The following is a 20,129-nucleotide window of genomic DNA, read 5'->3' as shown; positions in this document are numbered from 1 at the left end:
GCTATGCAAAGCTGGAATGGTTATTAACTTCACAGCGTCCCATTCATTGATGTCTTATTTTTGATGGTTGTCAAGATCCGTCGGGTTCCATGAATCACCCCCCTTGGGTGATACTGCCTTCACCTCCTCCAGATAGTCGATGTGACCGATGACAGGCATTTTTCTAATTTAAAATGCAGATCAATAATCCCCCGTGAGCAGCATATTTCCTGCCATAGAGACAGATATCTCCATCTCCAGTGCTGTCAGTCTGACTCACGGCTCGGTCCTTGACTTCACATCTGCTTCGAACAATGGGCTGACAACTCGAGTCAAGCATCAGGGACATCAACAGCCGTCCTACGCTGGCTGGTTTTTATGTACTTCAGTGATTCTCCTCGGAGGCTCAGTGACGCTTCACACCGCTTATGAAAGTCAAGCCAGTGAGTACAGGAGAAGTCCACAGACATCTGAGCATCACTGCCTGATGCCACTATGAATTTTCCAAATTGAGCAAACAAAAAAAAAACAGCAAACTAAGCTCAATTAAAATTTCATGTCTTCCATTACAAGCTTTTTTTTTATATTGGTGGAGCATCAAGTCTGAAATATCTCAGTACAGTTGACAGTAGCAGAATTGTATATCAGTCTTGGGGGAAATACAAACAAAATATCGCATCTGTCGCAGTTCTGAAAATAAAAGCTTGGCTGAATCATACCAATCAGTGCTTCAGTACTTCTCTATTGAGTGGTTCAACGTGTAAAACAAACTGTGCTGTAATTCATCATCTGGCTGTCGGTGGCTTGTGTGGTTTCTGCTCGGTAAGGCTAATTCGTTTAGGGAAAGTTTTCCCCTAAGAATTACTCTGTAAAGCACTGTCGATATACTGTCTCATGTTGACTCGATCAAATCACAAAGCTCAATTTTAAAAGGCATTTGTTTGAAATGCCTGTCTTCTTTGTGCACAATGTTTGCCCTCTTCAACAGTACAATGGTGGATGGTGTGTGAAAAACGTTTTGCTTAAGAAGCAAGCAAGCTGGAGGCAATGCTTTGTCCTTTATGCGCCATCGAAATGTCTTCCACTCGAATTTCAAATAGTTTTGTAATCTTGCTTAAAGATTTGCATATACTCCTGGGGCCATCCATATCGCTTCACGACCGTTACCTTTGTCAGAGAAACACTTTCATAGAAAAGCAAGATCAGAGTGAATCGTGCTTAACTTCTACAACTCCCTTGAATGTTGATCAGTTCAATCAAATTGGAGAGAATGAGCAATGCATCACTTTTTTTTGTTGTTGTTTGTTTTAGGATCTCTCAAAACTCTGTTGTTGAGATCTGTGTGACCTCCGATTGCAGATCTTGTTGGATCCTCCTGGAGCGAGAGCTGTGGGGGACCCAGTCCATGCCTAGTCATGCCGGCTTCTTCCCTGCCTCCGTGGGAGCGCACACAGACACCGGCTCCCTGGTGGTGTTCCGGCCTCTGGTCAGGCTGTTCTGCTCCACCTGGGTCCGACAAGGAAGGCAGAAATCCCTGAAGCATCGCTTGAAGTTTTCGTCCAAAAACGCGTAGAGCACAGGGTTGAGGCTGCTGTTGGTGTAGCCCAAGGCGATGCACAGGTGCCAGCTGGCATTCACAAAGGGATTCCTGCTGTCAACCTTCACCATGGTCCTCACGATGATGAATATGTGGATCGGGGTCCAGCAGATGATGAAGGCCGCCACCACCACCAGGACCATGCGGGTAATGCGACGCATGTTGCGATCTTTCTCCTTGGAGCCCGAGAGCAGGCGAACGCTCCTCAGACGCAGGATCATCAGGCCGTAACATATAGTGATGACCATCACGGGGACCACGAAAGCAAAGATGAAGACGCAGATCTTGGTCACAGTGTCCCAGTACCAGTCAGGGTTGGGAAACTTCAGCGTGCACCTGGTTACACCTGGGAGGAGCAAACGGGTAGAGTTCAATACGTCAAACAGACTCCCTACAGCATCGGAAAACACAAGCTTCAACCTCGAAACCAGAGGTCTCCAACCTCTATGACCAAACTATTTTCCTCCAAATAGAATTGACATCAAACCGCAAAACATGTTTAACACAGCTCATAAGGATATTTACATCATCTAACGAGGCACACGAAAGCTGCGCGCTAGTTTTGGTTATAACTACAATCTAGAATATTTCATTGAATCTTCATCTGTGATAGTTTTTGCAGCTGCTATTAAGGGTTTAGACAGACTTAAGCCTCATTTACACAACAATTCAAGTAAACACACATGATTTTTGTTTCACATATACAGGGCAACGTTTTGAAAATGAGGCCCTGTTTACACGACGATTCACGTGACAAGACCTAATCCACTAATAAGGAGTGCGTTTACACTGCAGCAGCGGACACAGAGACAACCATGTAGTTAGTATGCCAGGCCACTTGAGGGCGCTGTTGCTTGATTTTGTGATGAAACTACACAGACGTGTGCAGAGAACAAAACACTATAAACGTGAAGAAAATGGAGAGAACCCGACATCCACATGGACTGATGACACATCGGATGCTATCAGGGAGAGTCTCAACTATTAAACTACTGATCTGGATGATAAAACTAGAATATAGACCGCGGGTCGTACCACTACGCGGCCGCCAAGTTTGTTTACAACTTAATGAGCAGGAGGGAGGGGGGGAAATGTGAATGCTCAGTAACAGGCTCTGTAGCCTCCATCAGTCTCTGCAGAAGGGATTTGCCCCGTAAAAGAATCTTTCCACCTTGGGAGCCGGATTAAAAACTTTGTGGATACAGTGCATCCGCAATCTGGTGCCGTGTAAACGGACCCCCCAAAAGTGAAGAAAGTTTTGTGGATACACTTGAATTCGTTGTCGTGTAAACGGGGCCTGTTAAGGTTGGACCGAAACGGCAAAAACGCTAAAAAAAGATGGAGTTCCCATGTCTCCTCACTAGTGGGTGCTGTTTTGTTTTTTCATAATGAAACCACACACACATGCACGCAGAGAACAATGCACTATAAATATTAACAATGACGAGTACACAAACATCAGCATGGACAGACAACCAAGATGGATTCATATATTTATTACTGTGAAACTACTAAATCTTGGGAGAATATGGAGTGGGCTGCGCATGTGCTGAACAAACTATTCACTACTCCTGTGGTAACAGCGTTTCAGAAAAGTTGAGTTCTACTGAACACTGAAACTGAGCGTTTTCAAAATGTTCCACTTTGGACTCCGTTTCAAAAAGTTATCTTTTCAGTGGCTCCGAGCATCAAGCAAAAAAACCAAATGAAAGTTTTCTGTTTCCACATGAAAAAGTTGTGTAAATGGTACTAGTAGTAATACTGTGGTGATACTAGTTTGGTTGAATAACACCCGAAGATGTGAAACAGGACTGAAACTCACCCGTTTCAGCTGACGTATCCGTCACAGCCATGACCATGATGGGCATGCCAATCGCCGAGGACAACACCCAGACCAGCACGTTGATCAGCTTGGCCTTCGCCGGCGTCCGAAACTCCAGCGCCCTGACCGGGTGGCACACGGCTATGTAGCGATCCACGCTCATCATGGTCAGGGTGAAGATGCTGGTGAACATGTTGTAGTAGTCGATGGCGATGATGAGCTTGCAGAGGACCTCGCCAAACGGCCACGTGTTCATGAGGCACTTGGCGCTCTGGAAGGGCAGTGTGCTCGTGGCCAAGGCGTCGGCGAGGGCCAAGTTGAAGATGTAGATGTTCGTGGCGGTCTTCATCTTGGTGTATCTGGTCGTGATCACAAAAGCAGAGCGAGCGTACAGTTAAAGTTTAATGAACACGCGGTAACAATTAGAGCAGCTGGGTATGGAGGTCTCTGTAATGGGACGTTGGGATTTAAAAGCAATATTCACTGCACAGCATGTCTTTATAGCTGAGATTAGAAGCTCCATCTTCAATGCTCTATACGCTCTGTGCGAGGATGCGAACATCTGAGGCCAATTCCTCAGCCTGGATATTTCTTCAAATGAGTAAATTGAGTTAATAGTTGGAGCCGGATGATTGGAGGCTCTGATCAGGCAGCCTACTTCCAAGGAAATCAAGTGGGACTTGTGAAAAGGAAATACTACAGCTGTTGAATGGAGGCTCGTATTTAATGTATGAGGCTGGACTCTCGTTTTAGCATAAGTGATTAACTTTTTTTGCAGCTTTGATAAAAAATGGTTAACAGCGGTAAAGCATTTTATTATTATCATAGTATATATAGAAAATCCTCTGTGCGGCATGGCGCCGAGCACTGCTAATCACATTTTCTGTATGTAATGCCGGATTCCAAAGGGCTCCTGCTTTTAAATTGGGCAATCACAATGAGTTTACATCAATATTCATAAAATTATGGTTTAACTTGGTGGATGGGATAACTGATGGACGCTTTCAATCATTAGCAAGAGTTCATACTGGACAGGGATGACAGACGAGCCTAGGATTGTTGAGAGCTCAACACGTATGCATTCATTTGAATATCTGAACAAAAGAAAAAACAACAAGAATGTGGTGATGATGGTCAAAATGTACCAGGAGATTGATCTACACGACAGTAATACAAGGGAAAAGTGTTGCGTTTACGCAGCAACATTTCGACAGTGTGTGAAAGAAGGAGAAAGACGAAGCCGGAGTGTTGTCCCCCATTTCCATAGAGACGGAGCATTTTCAGAAAGTTGTATTTTCAGTGGCTCAGAGCATCATTGTCGTGTAAACAGACACCCAAAACGCAACAGATGTTTTCGGTTTTCACTGGAAAATGTTGTGTAAAAGCAAACCTGGTGTCTTCCTGGAGTAGAAAGCCGTGACTGCTCACAGAGTTGCCAGTCTGCTGTGGACTTGAACTTTGTGACATTTTATTTTTCTCTCTCCAGCTTTTTTCCCATTAATCTAATACTGAAAAAGATTCTTTCATTGATTACTTTTTAAAAACTAATTTCCTTAAGAGGGCTGCAGAAAAAAGCATCAGAATCCATTTGTATTATTTCCAATCGAACAAACAAACCACATATTTCATTTATCTGGCGGCAGTATCCATCACAGTGTGTGAAACAAATATTACGCAGTTCATTTGCAAAGTGACGATACAAGCAACAAATCAGATTCTTATTTTTTTCAATGTTCTGATGTTTATTGGGAGTTGGTCCAGTTGAAGTATATTATTACTCAACTGTGTGGCCTGAGGAAAACATTCTTTATCATGCGATTGAGGCTGAACCAGCCTCTGCTGTCAACAAGGTCAGCTGTTGCAGTTTCCACTCGCAACTGCATCTTGATGCTCTGGATGATGTTGACCCTGCAGGATGTCTCTTTGGATCAGCAGAAAGAGATACTGACATCTAATGAATTAGATTCAATTAAGAGGGGAATGGGCTCTTATTATGTCCGAGCAGGAAAAGCCTCACTGTGATTGATTATGTGATCAAGGATTCCAGTCCAGGTCTAGAGAGAAGCTATTGAGTGAGTCACATCCAAAATCATGGAATAATGGGACAAGTAAATGAAAGTAAACCACTGCCGAGTGTTGACAGGCTGTTTTTAACAGGATTGGTACCGATCAACCGGTCAAGCAGAAACATGCCTTCAACTTGGTGTTTCACACGTTTCAGACTTTACAACATTAACAATCACCCAAACAACCATCTATGCTTCATTAGATCATTTCAGAAGCCATTTAAATACAAATATCATGCACAAATATAACCACAAATAGACAGACTCAGAGTTCCATAAAAAACGGATTTCTTTTTAGAAAATGTTCAGGGAACACAAAAAACCACAGGGAATCAGGAACGACGGGCGACAAGAGGAGCAACATGTTGACAAGACAAGCCAACAGAGGGAGAGGGGTTTAAATACACAGAGAAAGGGTGGACAAAGGTGGAACTCATAATGATGGAAGCACACAGAGGGACATGATCATTGGTTAGTAGGAAACGTGAGGTGAGACACACAGAGACCTGACAAAGACATGGTTTTATATCTTCACAACACAGTCAACACACAATTAATCATACACTGATTACCTTATAAGGATTACACGGTAAACACCCAAGTGAGAGCTTTTAAATCTGTTCCTGTCACGAGACTAAAAATGTCTTCCAAGACATAAAACCATGTCCAGTTGACCAGCTTCAATTGCTTTGAGAGGCCTGTGAGCTGGACAAATGAGAATATGTCTCGACATAAACGAGCAGATTTCACGTAGAAACTTTGGGGATATTGTGCCCTCTAGTGGTCATAGTAATAATGACATCAGCCACAATGTAAATATCTTGTTTTTGGAAGGCGCAAGAAACTATAAAAATTGAGAAATACTGGTTTGGCCATGTAAATTAAGTAAAAACTACTGTTTCAGGGCCAGTCAGTAATACTTTTATACAACAGAGAACATGCCTTTATGCTGTTTGGGTTAGGAGTAGAGTTGCAATGTTTGGCCCCTTTCAACATTAAAGTGTCTTGATAAGTCACTTAAAATAAGAAAAGGGTGCAACAAATCTGTTTGTTTGTCCTCTATAATGTGACAGATTAACCACAACAACACTTGCGAAGAGCCAAACTCTGCTTGAGGAAATCACTGGATTCCCTGAATGAAGCAATCAATGTTTCAGATTCCTACTTTATTTCAACACTAATGTGAAGCCCTCATGTAGCAGTCACTGTATTGTACGTCACTACTTTGCCTACAAGCCTGTGACTTGTGGATTTATAAAGGTTTTTTTCTGACCATCATTGGAGATATGTATTTTCAGGTTGAATTTTCACTAATCTTCTGGAACCATTCCTGTTGAATAAGTTATGATGCTGTGATAGTAGAAATGTTGCTGTCCTTCTATGCAGCTATTCTCAACACACATTTAGCAAATCTGGATTCAGCAAACCGAGTTGGATCTCATGTTTCCTGGACAAACAGTGAGGCCGACAGCAGATGGCTGGTTTTACACTGTACGTTTCTTCATCCTAATCCCATGTCTGTGTTACTTTCCTCCTGCAGCGAAGACTCGCTGTGAAACCTCTGGGTTATGTAAGAGCTGCAGCTGAAGCCGGCTCAAAGTGAACATAATGCTTTGGAACCCAGGGGAGGCTGAGAGAAATAATGCCTCCTGCCTGGAAAGGACAATAGCTGTACAGTAGAAGGGGGAAGGAGCAGTTGGGAGTTGGGATCCCAGCACACCTTATGTAAGTAAACTCAAACCAGAATTGTGAAAGGATGTTTAATTTTAGATCTCAGTCTGTTTCAGTCAGCAATGAGAAGCCTGGCTTTTGACTCGGGGGAGAGGATTAGGTTTATCATCAAAATCACTTCCCTAATTGTGGAGTGGCTCAACAAGTGGAGGAAATCACATTCCCTTTCCTCTAATCCCAGCTGACAAGATGGATTCCAGTTTGTCACGTTCTGCCTCCATGCAGGGGGTAATCTGTAGTAATGGTGAAACATTATAACCATAATATTTAACCTGGTACTTCTAATCCTGGAAAGTTTTATCCTATGTGACACAGTGACATAATGTGCATGCTAACATCATATTTACCTTTTCAAAAAAACTGGAATCTCATTTGGAAGATGTTTGCTTATTTTATGACTGGCGCCAGCAGCACATTTCCAAAAGGCTAATAAAGGGGCAATTAAAACTACTGGACTACCCAGAAGTGTGTCCAAAGGGTTCAGGTTTTTTGGAAATAAACATAATTATATGGATTACTTCAGAGGACGACCCTCTTTGAAACACTATGATCTCGTCATCCATTCATGCATCCCGCCATAACTTTCCTTTTATATTTGTTTCATCTGCTTGGATGGTTGGAAAAATGTTTGGATGGATGAATTCAGGAGTTTAAATGAGTTAAGAGAAATCCCAATAAGGTAATGGAAGTGACTTCAAGGGAAGCCTTGTTTGTTTGTTTGTTTGTCTGTTTGTTTGTTTGTTTGTTTGTTTGTCTGGTTGGTTGGTTGACTAGCGACCTGGTCTGGTTCATTGATTTTTTGGTTTGTTTGTTGGATGGTTGGCCAGTCGTTCCGTGAGGTGTTTTTTTGGTTGGCTTGTTGATCGGTATGTTGGTTGGTTGGTTGGTTGATTGGTTAGTGAGGTAGTTGGTTGGCTTGTTGATCGGTATGTTGGTTGGTTGGTTGATTGGTTAGATAGTTAGTTAGTGAGGTAGTTGGTTGGTTGTTTGGTTGTTTGGTTGGTCAGTTAGTTAGTTGGTCAGTGAGGTAGTTGGCTATTTGGTTGGTTGTTTGGTTAATTATTTGGTCAATGAGGTAGTTGGTTGGCTGGTTGATTGGTTGGTTGGTTGTTTGGTTGGTTGATTGGTTAGTTAGTTAGTTAGTTAGTTAGTTAGTTAGTTAGTTAGTTAGTTAGTTAGTTAGTTAGTTAGTTAGTTAGTTAGTTAGTTAGTTAGTTAGTTAATTGGTCAGTGAGGTAGTTGGTTGGTTGATTGGTTGTTTGGTTAGTTGGTCAGTGAGGTAGTTGGTTGGTTGATTGGTTGTTTGGTTAGTTAGTTGGTCAGTGAGGTAGTTGATTGATTGGTTGGTTAGTTAGTTGGTCAGTGAGGTAGTTGGTTGGTTGATTGGTTGTTTGGTTAGTTAGTTGGTCAGTAAGGTAGTTGGTTGGTTGATTGGTTGTTTGGTTAGTTAGTTGGTCAGTGAGGTAGGTGATTGGTTGGTTGGTTGGTTGGTTGGTTGGTTGGTTGGTTAGTTAGTTGGTCAGTGAGGTAGTTGATTGATTGGTTGGTTTGTTAGTTGGTCAGTGAGGTAGTGGATTGGTTGGTTGGTCAGTTGGTGGAAGCTCTCTGCAGGTCATGAGCACAAGTCTAGACAACAGTTTAACATCAGGTCGTTATTCTCAAAATATCTTTTTTCAAGATGTAATCTTCACGGCATTGCTGCCACATAACATGCATCGAGTTAATGGGTTAAGGTTAATTTCTTGGCTTATATTTCATACGATGGCAAAAAACGTTTCAAAGACTAGGAAACACAAGAAAGTATCAGGAATTCAGATTTGCACGCTCTTTTCAAGCCTGCGGCTTAATTACACACTTTATTTTTGTCCCCTCTTCTGTGTTCTTCGGGTTTGAAAACCCGGTTCAGTGGCTGTCAAGGCTGTCCAGTCAATTTCTCCTCACATACATGATACAAAGAAGTTTAAAGAAAAATAAAAACCTTGAAACATTGAGTGACCTTGACCCTCTTTCAAAAGCAAACAGTGATGCTCACCCTCCAGGGTCACCAGTGAGCACTGACCACCCTGAGTCCTGGTGTCAGCACGGCCAAGTGAAGGAATTCTGCTTGTAATTGATCGCCGCTGGTCTTCACTAGTTTTTTCATTTTCCGAGCAATTAATCAAACACCAACAGGGAAGCACGATGTAATCCCGAAGAGGAAGCCATGATGTTGAAGTGCCTCGCTTCACAGGGTAAAGGCACTATAATGTAATAGACTGAAGGATTCAGAACAAAACTGTACATCTTTCTGGTTTCCTTTCCACAACTCATTACTGCATTAAACACTCAACTTGCCTGTTTGTGTAACACGTTTTGATAGAGAGGAAAAACTGTTGCAATGGTGACAATGTACTCCGTACAACTTGCGGCCGATCATCTCCACATGATACCATGAAGGACAATGTATGCAAGGTACAGGAGTCTTTAGATGAAGGTTTCGAACGCCTTATCGTCCCTGCTTACAGCGGTGTGATTTAGTGGAAATGGTATTGGCTCAGTGTTCATGTGTGACAATCTGTCACAAATTCAAAGCTATGGGGGCAAAACAAGAACAAAAGAAAAGATTCTGAAAAGATTACAAGACCTAAGAGGAGATACAAAACAGAAGATGACAAAAAGTCTTGGAAAGCCAGCAGAGACGCGTCTCACCACAATAACAGCAGCATCTTGGCTGAAGGCCGAGCAGATTTTCACCTCGTTGCTTATCTTGGTGGTCATGTGATCTGGAAATGCTGCTGAATTATGGCAGAACAATAACTTGATGAAACGTTAGGAAACAAGGACACTGGGTTAGATTTAGGAACCAGAACCTCCTGGATTAGCGTTAGGAACCAAAACTACTGCGCTCTCTTTCGGCACTAATGGTTTGGGGTTTGCTGAAGTCACTAAAGTTACTTTACAAGCCGTAGTTACCAAGTAGTTCTGCAGTACTCGAAAGCACTTTTTTCAAGGTCCTGGTCCTGAGTCAGTCTCAGGCCCCATAAAGTCTTGGTTTTGTCTTTGTCTTGGGACGCTCTGATCTTAGTCTTGACTCTTGCTGCTGTGATCGCTGTGTGGATGCAAAGCCTTGTATTAGGTTTGGAGAAGAAAAATATTCCTTCTCCTTTTTTGTGTTCTCCCTGCTGAACTGCTGAAGTGTTATAAGAAGCTATATGAAGCTTCCAGACCACTGAGATTACAGATTATTGTCACCCGTCTTCATTCAAACTAACAGTTTGTTTCACAATCAGACCTATCGGCCGCTCACAGTCGTTGGCTCTGCGGTTTGGTTCTTCAATTACTCCAGTAACCTTTAGAAGCTTCTCATCGCTCCATGGTCTCCATAGAGATTCAGTTTCAGACGAATCATATTTGCCTGTATTGCCATAGTGTTTGTTCAGTGCACATTAACCTTCTGTGTTAAAGGCTTAAAGGCCAAACACATGCAAAAATGTTGCTGACTGGGCTCACACACATTTTCCTGCTGGCAATAAGATTCCACACTTTCAGCAAAATTTCCTCTCTCAGATTCCAGAGCTGCAGCTTCGTCTATTGTCTTCACTGACAAAATACTAGAAATGTTGCCGTGGTAGAAAAGAAACATTTCCATGCAAAGTCATTTATTCCTCCACCTCCCGTCACACGAGACCGATTTGAGCTGCGGGCAACTTGATGATAGATTGTACGAGCACTGAGGCAGTTCTTATCTAACAGGTGTGGCAGCAGGGAGGAGAATATGACAGCTAGAAGATAAGAGCTGATCCATGCTCGAGAGTGGACCATCTCCAGAGGAATCAATGTCAGGCTCTCCATCAACAGTCAGGCCGAGGACTCTCCAAACAGGAGAGGCACACCAAAAGCCCCATTCACACTGGCGTGAGCAGCCATGCACACTCTGACTTCAATGGGGTTTGTGAATTGAGCCAGGAGTGTACATCGTAGGTCAAAATTCATGTTTTTTTTGGGGGGGGGGTTTATTCATAAGCTCGATGGAGGAAAAGAAATTACACACAGATGCTTTCAAGTGAGCCTTTGCTTTCGTTAGTGGAGGACATCATTCTTATAATTATATTTTAATTGAAGTCGCAGTGAATGGACTCTTACAGCCTGCCAAACCCTAAACATTGACAACACAACTTTGAATGTAGGAAAACAGTTTTTGACTGCAGTAGTGAGTATACGTCTGGATGTGTTTGAAATAAAAGCATGGGTGTATTGGATTTTATGAAGGTAAATAAATGAAAAGGGTGATTCAGTGGAAGAGTCGTATTCCTCCGACATGCCAGCAGGCAGCACATCAATAAGATCCTGGTGTAGCAACTCAAGGATTTAAAGCAGAGCAGACTGGCTTGTTAGACAATATAGGCAAATCCTACGGAGGATGTGGCCTCCAGGGGGCACCGCAACGTCGGGAAAAAAAATTCACTGTCAATATAGTAGTTACATTGAGATTAGTTGTTTTTATTTACTAGAAAAGCTCACATTGATTCAAATCTAAACTAAAGCCCAATTAATATTATAATACAATTGATAATACCAAATAAGTGGAGTGTATTTACTGTTATGAATCATTTGTAAAGTTTAAACCTTTAAATTGTATTATTATTTTTTATTTACATCAGCCCAGCGAACATGCATCCTGCTTTTAATGGTCAATCGGAATACTTTTCCCCTTTCGCCTCTTGGTCGATCATTTGTAACCTTAGTTCTTTGTTGTGTTACTGTTCACAATGTTAACTTTACATCAGTGTGAAGAAGAAGAAGAAGAAGAAGAAGAAGAAGAAGAAGAAGAAGAAGAAGAAGAAGAAGAAGAAGAAGAAGAAGAAGAAGAAGAAGAAGAAGAAGAAGAAGAAGACTCCATAACCTAGCATTCCCACCTATTAAACTATCTGTAAACCAAACTTTCACTGTAATGAAAATAAAGTTATATGTAATTTAATATGCATATCAGAAAATGTATTTTACATCATATATTATATATTATACATACTAGACAAGTAAACAAGTACTTTTTAGGTTTTGTGTTTTCTTTCGAGAAATCATTTTCATTTTCATTCTGACCAACGAAGGAAAGTTCCATCGTATATAGTCCACCGATGGATGGATCCATAGATGGATGGATGGATGGATGGATGGATGGATGGATGGATAGATAGATAGCGAGATGTTTCAAAACAATATTAGTTTCTTGTCCGTGTGTGCCTGACATAGAGAACATCATCACAATGTTAGATCTCATACTGCAGCATTACAACTTCAACGTAAAAGACACCAGGGTTGACCTGGGTTGACTGCAGTCCACACCTATTAAAAATATACATCATTTGGTGCATGTCCTGAATATCCATGTGAGTGCATCATGTGCCGTTGAGCAGCAAAGATCTCACATTAAACCAAAATGCAACACTCTTCCTCACAGGCTCAGCTGGTGGCCTCCTCATGTCCCGGACTGTCATTACAAGAAGAGTCGACGTCACACAACAGTAAACATGGTTTCCTCAAACATATGGGTGATGTATCAGCGCTTTCAAGGTAGAAAAAAAGAAAAGAAAAAGAAAAAGAAAAAGTTGTGTCTGGGCATCCTTATATTTACATTCTACATAACTAATGAACCATTTTGGGAGAGTCATTGAACTATCTTGACATTATGTGGGCGATCGGTTGGTATAATCATTCTATGGACACACAAATAGTTCCATTCCGCTCCTATTCACTCACGTAATCCAGCAGCTCCACTAATGACCCAACGGATTGATGAGGGAAATTCTACTGCTGTGCGTCTTGGGGGGATGCAACAGCCCGAGGACTCCTCGTGGGGGAATAGACATTCATGAAGAGAAGAAACCAAATACTGCTATGGCAGCTTATGACACAAGAAGACTTACTGTGATTGTGTTTTCATGTCATTCTAGTGGACACATTCTGAACACGGTTTGGACTTTAAGAGACAATCTTTGAGTTTGAAGGGGCAGATGAAGGAATTCCAATCTTGACTTTTTCTATTCAATAGTTTACTTCTCTGATGATGCATTAATAATGAGTCCTAGCATGTACAGAAGGATAATTGAGGGAGTCGCCTGTTGTTAAACTAAGAGGTCTGATTGAAGGGGAAACTAATACATGTTGTTACATTTGAATGACCCTCTTGTCCAATTGCAAGGCTTGTCAACCCTGTTCCTAAATGACATATTGAATTTCATAGATGCTTTTCTAACACGTTGGATTTAAACAGAGAGAAGATCCAGGTTCAAATACCAGCTGGGCCTTTCTGTGTGGAGTTTGCATGTTCTCCTCATGTGTGTGGGTGTGGGCTTCCTCCCACGGTCCAAAAACAGACATGTGAAGTTAGTTTGTGATTCTAAATCACCCGTGTGTGAGGTTGTCTGTCTCTCTGTGGATGGATGGATGGATGGATGGTATGGATGGATGGATGGATGGATGGATGGATGGTATGGATGGATGGATGGATGGATGGATGGATGGATGGATGGATGGATGGATGGATGGATGGGTGGATGGATGGATGGGTGGATGGATGGGTGTTATGGAAACACCCAAATTATTGGTCAAAAATATTATGTGTAATTGCCACTGTAAGGAAAACTACACAAACACATCTATCATTAGGTTTTATAGATTTAAATTAATCTTTTTTTCCTGCTACAGAAGATGAATGAAGTTTATTTGGTGTTTCTTTAATTCCCAAAGCACAATCCCCACAGAGTTTTGCAGATGCCCCAGTGGGGATCATACATTCTGGCTGTGGAGTGCTTTATGTGCCCAGCTTGCCATCTCACCCATCACAAACAAGTACATGGCAGCTTGATTCACTGCCTTTTCCTGAGCTCCAATCCACCTCCTCTGTGCCTCTCCTTCCTTTGTCTTCCTCAGTGTCCTATATATCTGGTGATCTTTCACTTTGGCCTTCTGAACGGACACACCAAGCACCTCTGTGATTATTGATTCATTTTGATCAGCAGATACAGAAACTCCATCTTTCACCTTCTTCTCAACGCAGTGTCAAACAAACGCCAGCAGCCAGTCACATCAACCCTCCATAGTTGCAGAAATTTCAAGCACCCCTGTCACATTTGTGAGGTGGGAAAAACAGGCACTTTACCACCTGCCTTGACTGACTTATCTGCTGAAACTAATACATTAATGTACCTGTTTCTTTGATTTACCAGCCAGCAGGTCTAATTAATGTTTAGGAGGACATGTGGTGGTGGTGGGGGGGGGGGGGGGGGGGGGGGGGGGGGGGGCAGAAGCAGAATGTTATAGATTAAAAGCTAATTAATATGATTAAAAGGGACACGCAGAGCTGCTGCAAAAAGATATAAGCTGGAGCCTGTCAAGCACATCATCCAGGGTATAGGCCTGGAAGAATTGTCGGGGTGACAGGGTGGGTGGATGTCAATCATATAATGCAAATATATTGCAATGAGGAGAAGTGGTGTGGATTTGGAAACAGCATTGTAGGGGTTTAAAGTACTATTTTATTGGCAGAGGTGTGTCATGCGGTGTGTCACCTCTCTCCCGAGGGACTTCTGAGTCAGAAGACGGAAGACAACCCGGCGCGCCTTCACAAACCTCACAACACTACACAGTGCGCAGCTTTTGCAATAAAACTTGCAGATCGAGCCACTCTGTACAAGAAATAATGAGACACAACCTCCTGGTTCATGCAGGACATCTTGGAGCGCTTGATTGCTCTGCACACATATTGATGCTCGGGAGGAAAATGAAGCAACATAAATGGCTCAACGGTCACTGGCAGGGGCTTTAAGATAGGTAGATTGAGCCATACAGAGTAAATATTATTTAGATTAGCTGGTAACTTTAATGTAATGGGAACATTTGATATATTTGTTTTTTTTGATTTATGCACAAACCGACTAACTTCTGCGTAAAAGTTTGGGGAAAATTACACGTTTCTTGACATTCTCTGCCTTGTAGTAGAATGAAATCAGTATTTTCTGGAAGCAGCTGTTTATATTGAAAAGGCAAAAGGCACAAGTACGCGCGCACTCCCAAATCAGGAGTCAGTTTGGCGCCTGTTAAATGATCGGAGTCACTTTCCTCACGGGGTGTGGAATGGAATCACGAATTTTTTTAAACGTCACGACACCTAAAAGAAACAAATGGCACAAGCGTTTACCTGACAACCCCGTACATGACGAGGATGTTGCCCAGAAGTCCCACCACACAGATGACGGAGTAAAGCGCCGTGATGGAGATGGCCACGATTATATCCCCGGCGCACTTGGCCGGGCTGCGCTGCTTGGTGAAATTCTGCAGCCTGTCGCCCATCAGGACGCCCTCGTCGTCCGGGAAGGTCACGTTGAAAGGTATGACCGAGTAGAGGTCGGACAGGGAGAGCTGCGCTCCGGGGACCGTGAACGTCTCCATGCTGCTGCCGCGGCGCTGTCCACTGCCCGTGGTGCTGAAAACGCGCTCAACGCGCAGTAATGTGGCACGACTTGGTTGTGTGGACGACAGGAAAAGGCAAACCGCGTCGACTGAGGGCAAAAAGTGCAACAATGATAACTTTCCAGGGAAAGCGGGGGAGCTGGGTATCTGCGTGAAAGAGTTTTCTATCCAGATGAAGAAGGAGGAAAAGGAGGAGGAGGAGGAGGAGAAGGACAACGCGATCTTCGTTTGCAGCCAGTCGTGTCTGTGCGCTCGAGCTAAGCGCGCACCTCTTATACTTTTCGAGACCCCCACCTCACAGCCCGACAGACCCCTTATGCCCGCGCGTCGACGTCAGGCCTGCATGCGCATCCATGCGCTCGCCGGAGTCAACTGGGAAAACCCAAAGGCAGACTCCTAATGGGATAGGCTTTCAGTTTCCAAAATAGAGAACAAAAATGCTTAAAATTGTTCATTTCGCGGAATGAATTATATTAGTTTGGCATAAATTTATCAGATTCTGGGATTGATAAATCATTCCATTCTATTCTTGTGGAGCTGCTGTATCAATCTATTGATTGTTATCAGAACCACCCAATGAGGAGCTCTGCTATCAAGGAGAAATCTAAAACATGCTGGAGTGAGGTCCTGTCCTGTCATCCCTGTCCTGCAGTATTCATGGCTACACTCATACCACCTGCTATACAAGTCATTAATGCAATTAATTTTTAATCAATCACCCGGGAGTAACTCAGTGCATTACAGCATATAGATAGACATGGCTCAGATGAGCTGCTGAATGACCAATCAAGCATTTCAACTTGTAGCTACCAGTATGTATTCTCTCTGTTGTGAATGTTAGGACTGCTTGTAGATGACAAACAACAGCAATTCATTGTCAGGAGCTTTTAAACTGAGGCGTTTTAGATGGCAGCTCTCAGTGCAGAGTATGTTTGACCGTGTAAACACGTGGGGTACAACAGCAGAAAACCAAACAAACAAGCAAACTCATCTCAACTGAAAACTGGAGGCTCAGCTTCAAGGAGACAGTGGAAGATGGCAGACAATTGCAACAGGTGCACAGTTTTGACACACAAAAAAACCCTCCCTCACTTCCCACCTAATAATGTACTGACTGTCATCCTGGAGCCTGATCCCAGCAGAGAAAATAGGGCATCCAAGATCGACCAGGAATTACAAGAAATGGATCCAGCACCATTGTGAGTGTGAGGAGAATTTAGGTTTTGTACTCTCTGGATGTTTGAAATGTGGCATGGTCATGGTCTGATAGTTTAAAGTTCTCCATCAGCTACAGCTACAATTTGTGCTTGAATTCATCCCAGCATTAATGCAGCCGTCATCCAGTTGCATTGGGCCATATATTTTGGTCGTGTAAGTCTCCAAGCAGCTTTTGGACACATGGTTTTGAGGCTATATCCCACATATGTCGCATCACTGTGGACCCCAAACCCTTTAATTGAGTAAAGACCCATATACTATCTCACAGTTAAACGTTGATGGGACACAGATTATATTATCCTCAATTCAACACAAGTTTAATGAGACACTTTGTGGTTCCTCTAGCAAAGCCAACGCTAAAACCAATTCATTCCAACCTGGACTTCCTTTATAGAATTGACTCCGAGTCTTGGACCCATAATAACGTCTCCTCATGTGGAATGAGGAGCGGTGTTTGGGTGATTGATTAACGGCGTTATGTCTTTCATATTGAAACCATTCTTCAAGACAGCCTGTATACTCCAAAATATTTATTTCTCAGAGTGTATTTGCTCACATCAACATAGTGGACATCTGCAGATGGTTCTGTTCTGTAAGAGCGATGTTCTCAAGTCAACGCACTTTGAATGCAATAGCAAGTGCATTTATTTCATGTGTATTATACGACTTGGCGGAGGGGCCTAGAACTGGTTTTGATCAGCATTAAAAGTAAAACAGGAGAGGTCCATCCATCCATCCATCCATCCATCCATCCATCCATCCATCCATCCATCCTGTGGACAGCTCATCACAGGTCAAACACAGAAAGACAGAAAATCACTACCAATTTCCTTTGAATCCCAGATTAACCAAACAAGCATGTCAGAGGGTTGTGGGAGGACGCCAGTGTAAATAGCAAAATCCAAACGTGGGGAAAATATATTTTTTGTTTTACATCAGATATCAAAAAATGTATTCCGGCTGTGGGAAAACAGTGCTAACTACTACAATCATTTTCTATTTTTCCGCAATAGAATCTTCTCAAATCAGAGTGTGTTAGTTTTATGGTCCAGTACACTGATACTCAAACTATGGGAAGTATAAGACCAGAGGTACACAAGCTCCATTTAGTGGGATGGGGAGAAAGTCAGAAATATTAAAGAAGTGAAACTTGGCATTTAAGCAGATAAATATATTATAATAATAATAATAATAATAATAATAATAATAATAATAATAATAATAATAATAATAATAATAATAATAATAATAAGTAAAATGCTCAGTGATTAATCCTTAAATTAGTGGTAAACATGTCTTATTTGTGACGGTACATAGCTGATCAGACAAATTTCCGAATTAGGTTGGTAATACTCGGAGACCTCAAAATGTTTTCAAGTGGTACACATTGCAAAACCTTTGAGAACCACAGCTATAGTACAATTCTTACTGTTAATGGTTAATGTTCAGCTATGAAACCTGACTCAAGCCATGCATTTTTGGTTTCTCACTTGAGAGCTGTACTTGCTTCCATTTATTGTGTTTCCATACTTTCATTGCATTTTGGGTCCTTTATTGGCTCAAAGCCACAAAAAAATGCTACTTTCTTGAAAAGGCCCAGACACCGTCTCCCTGGAAATGGTGCAGGTCACATTCCCTAAACTGAATACACCCACATTACTAAGCTTATATTTGTTTATATCTGTTGACAGTGAGAATTAACCTTATATACAAAGGCATAGTGTTTACATATTTACGTATTCTACAAATACAATACAGCTAATAGCCCAGACTTTGCCATAACCTAACTGGAACAGGGTCTGGGAGTTTTGATCTTCAGTTTTGTTTCATTATCTCTGTTTCCCTTCGGTAAGTGCTGCTATCGTGAAGTCATCACGAATCTCCACCATCAACAGCAGCAGCCCTCACAAGTGTTTCTTTTTGGAAATTGGAAAGCGCTATTCATGTGGCACATTTCTCCAGGGATCAGTTAGCCTTCAACGAAGGGTCTCAATGTGAATAGAAAATGTTGCAGAAGCGTTTATGCCCACCATGTGCATTCAAACTGTACTCTCTCTAGCGTCACATCCAGATGAAAAGAGTCTTTGTTGCACAGGCTGTGCATTGACGCATCATGCCAGGGCTGCACACTCCTTCCCCGGGATGGATCAAGACAACACAAAGCAGACAAACACAAACAGTGATTGCGGCGGGCTCTTCTGGGAGGACAACAGGCTTCATTGATCCTGGAGGATTCCAGTCAGTCATCAACACTTATTCCAATGACTCTTCGCCCTGCTTAACCTCTAAAAATGAAAGGCTTTAGCAGATATACTTGTGGTGGAATATAGATGGGTGATTAGGATGTCTACATCCATCACTCAGCTTAACCCTTCTGGAACGTCACCTCTTCCCGTGTCCTCTTCAGTCATCCTCCCATGGAAGCCCTCCTGTGACCATACAAGGGAATAGAAACTGGTACCAGCCACAGTGACCTCTGCTCTCCTGACTCTCTTCCTTCCGTTACAACATAAGTGGACCGGTCATTTTCCGACCGAAATCCTCTCTACCATTTAATTAGTGTTGCTCTCTGCTACGTGCGTGTCACTTGGTATTTGCTCTATAGAAATTACGGAGCGGAGTGCCTCCCGGGGGATGCAGCCACAAGTCCTGATTACATGTCTTCTGTATGTTGGGTGGAGAAACATTGAAAGGCTGAGGCCCCGTTTATGCTGAAAGCGAGAACGTATTGGGAACGGCTCCCAAAGTGGCACGTTCCTAAATTTTCTTGAAAATGGTCCAATGCTGCTATACTGCAATACTGCTGATGGACACTAACAACAATGGCGGCCTCCAGAGTGTCATGGCTCCAGATTCTCCTGGGCTAGTTTTATCGTTGAAAATAACTGCAATAACAATCCAACTTTATCGTCTGTACTCGCCATTGTTAACTTTAATAGCTTATTGTCCTCTGTGTGCATGTGTGTGTGCTTTGAGTCCAAAAACAAACAACAGCACCCTCTCGAGGAAGTACACGCAAACTACATCGATTTCAGCGTCAAGCCATTTAAAGGAAAACACAACAACACAAAAACACGTGTTTTCACTTGAAACGTTAGGTAAATGCCGCCTGAAACACAAGAAAGATCTGGATCGAAAGTTCTTACTCACAAATCACAGTAAAGAAGCAGCTACAAGCTTAAGTATTTCGATCGATTGAAACTAATCTGGACCTTATTCTGTAATTTGGAAACAGATTGGTGGCTCTTAGCAAATGAAAATGATCCCC

General features: G+C 42.4%; 1 protein-coding gene across 2 annotated transcripts; it reads right to left on the bottom strand.

Moving 5' to 3' along the window:
* Positions 1–1,392: 1,392 nt before the first annotated feature.
* oprd1a (opioid receptor, delta 1a) lies at positions 1,393–15,622 on the bottom strand (the record flags this gene model as incomplete). Of its 2 annotated transcripts, none has more annotated exons than XM_080485644.1 (3): positions 1,393–1,912; positions 3,389–3,757; positions 15,372–15,622. In XM_080485644.1, the coding sequence occupies 3 exons, from the start codon at positions 15,620–15,622 to the stop codon at positions 1,393–1,395; spliced, it is 1,140 nt and encodes a 379-aa protein (XP_080341770.1). The 2 variants fall into 2 exon arrangements, with proteins under 2 accessions (XP_080341770.1, XP_080341769.1); XM_080485643.1 differs by having other exon boundaries at positions 1,393–1,922; positions 3,399–3,757.
* Positions 15,623–20,129: the final 4,507 nt, after the last annotated feature.

This window comes from Lipophrys pholis (assembly GCF_963383615.2).
Source record: "Lipophrys pholis genome assembly, chromosome: 17".
NCBI classification, from domain to species: Eukaryota; Metazoa; Chordata; class Actinopteri; order Blenniiformes; family Blenniidae; genus Lipophrys; species Lipophrys pholis.
This window is presented reverse-complemented; position numbering and strand designations above follow the sequence as displayed.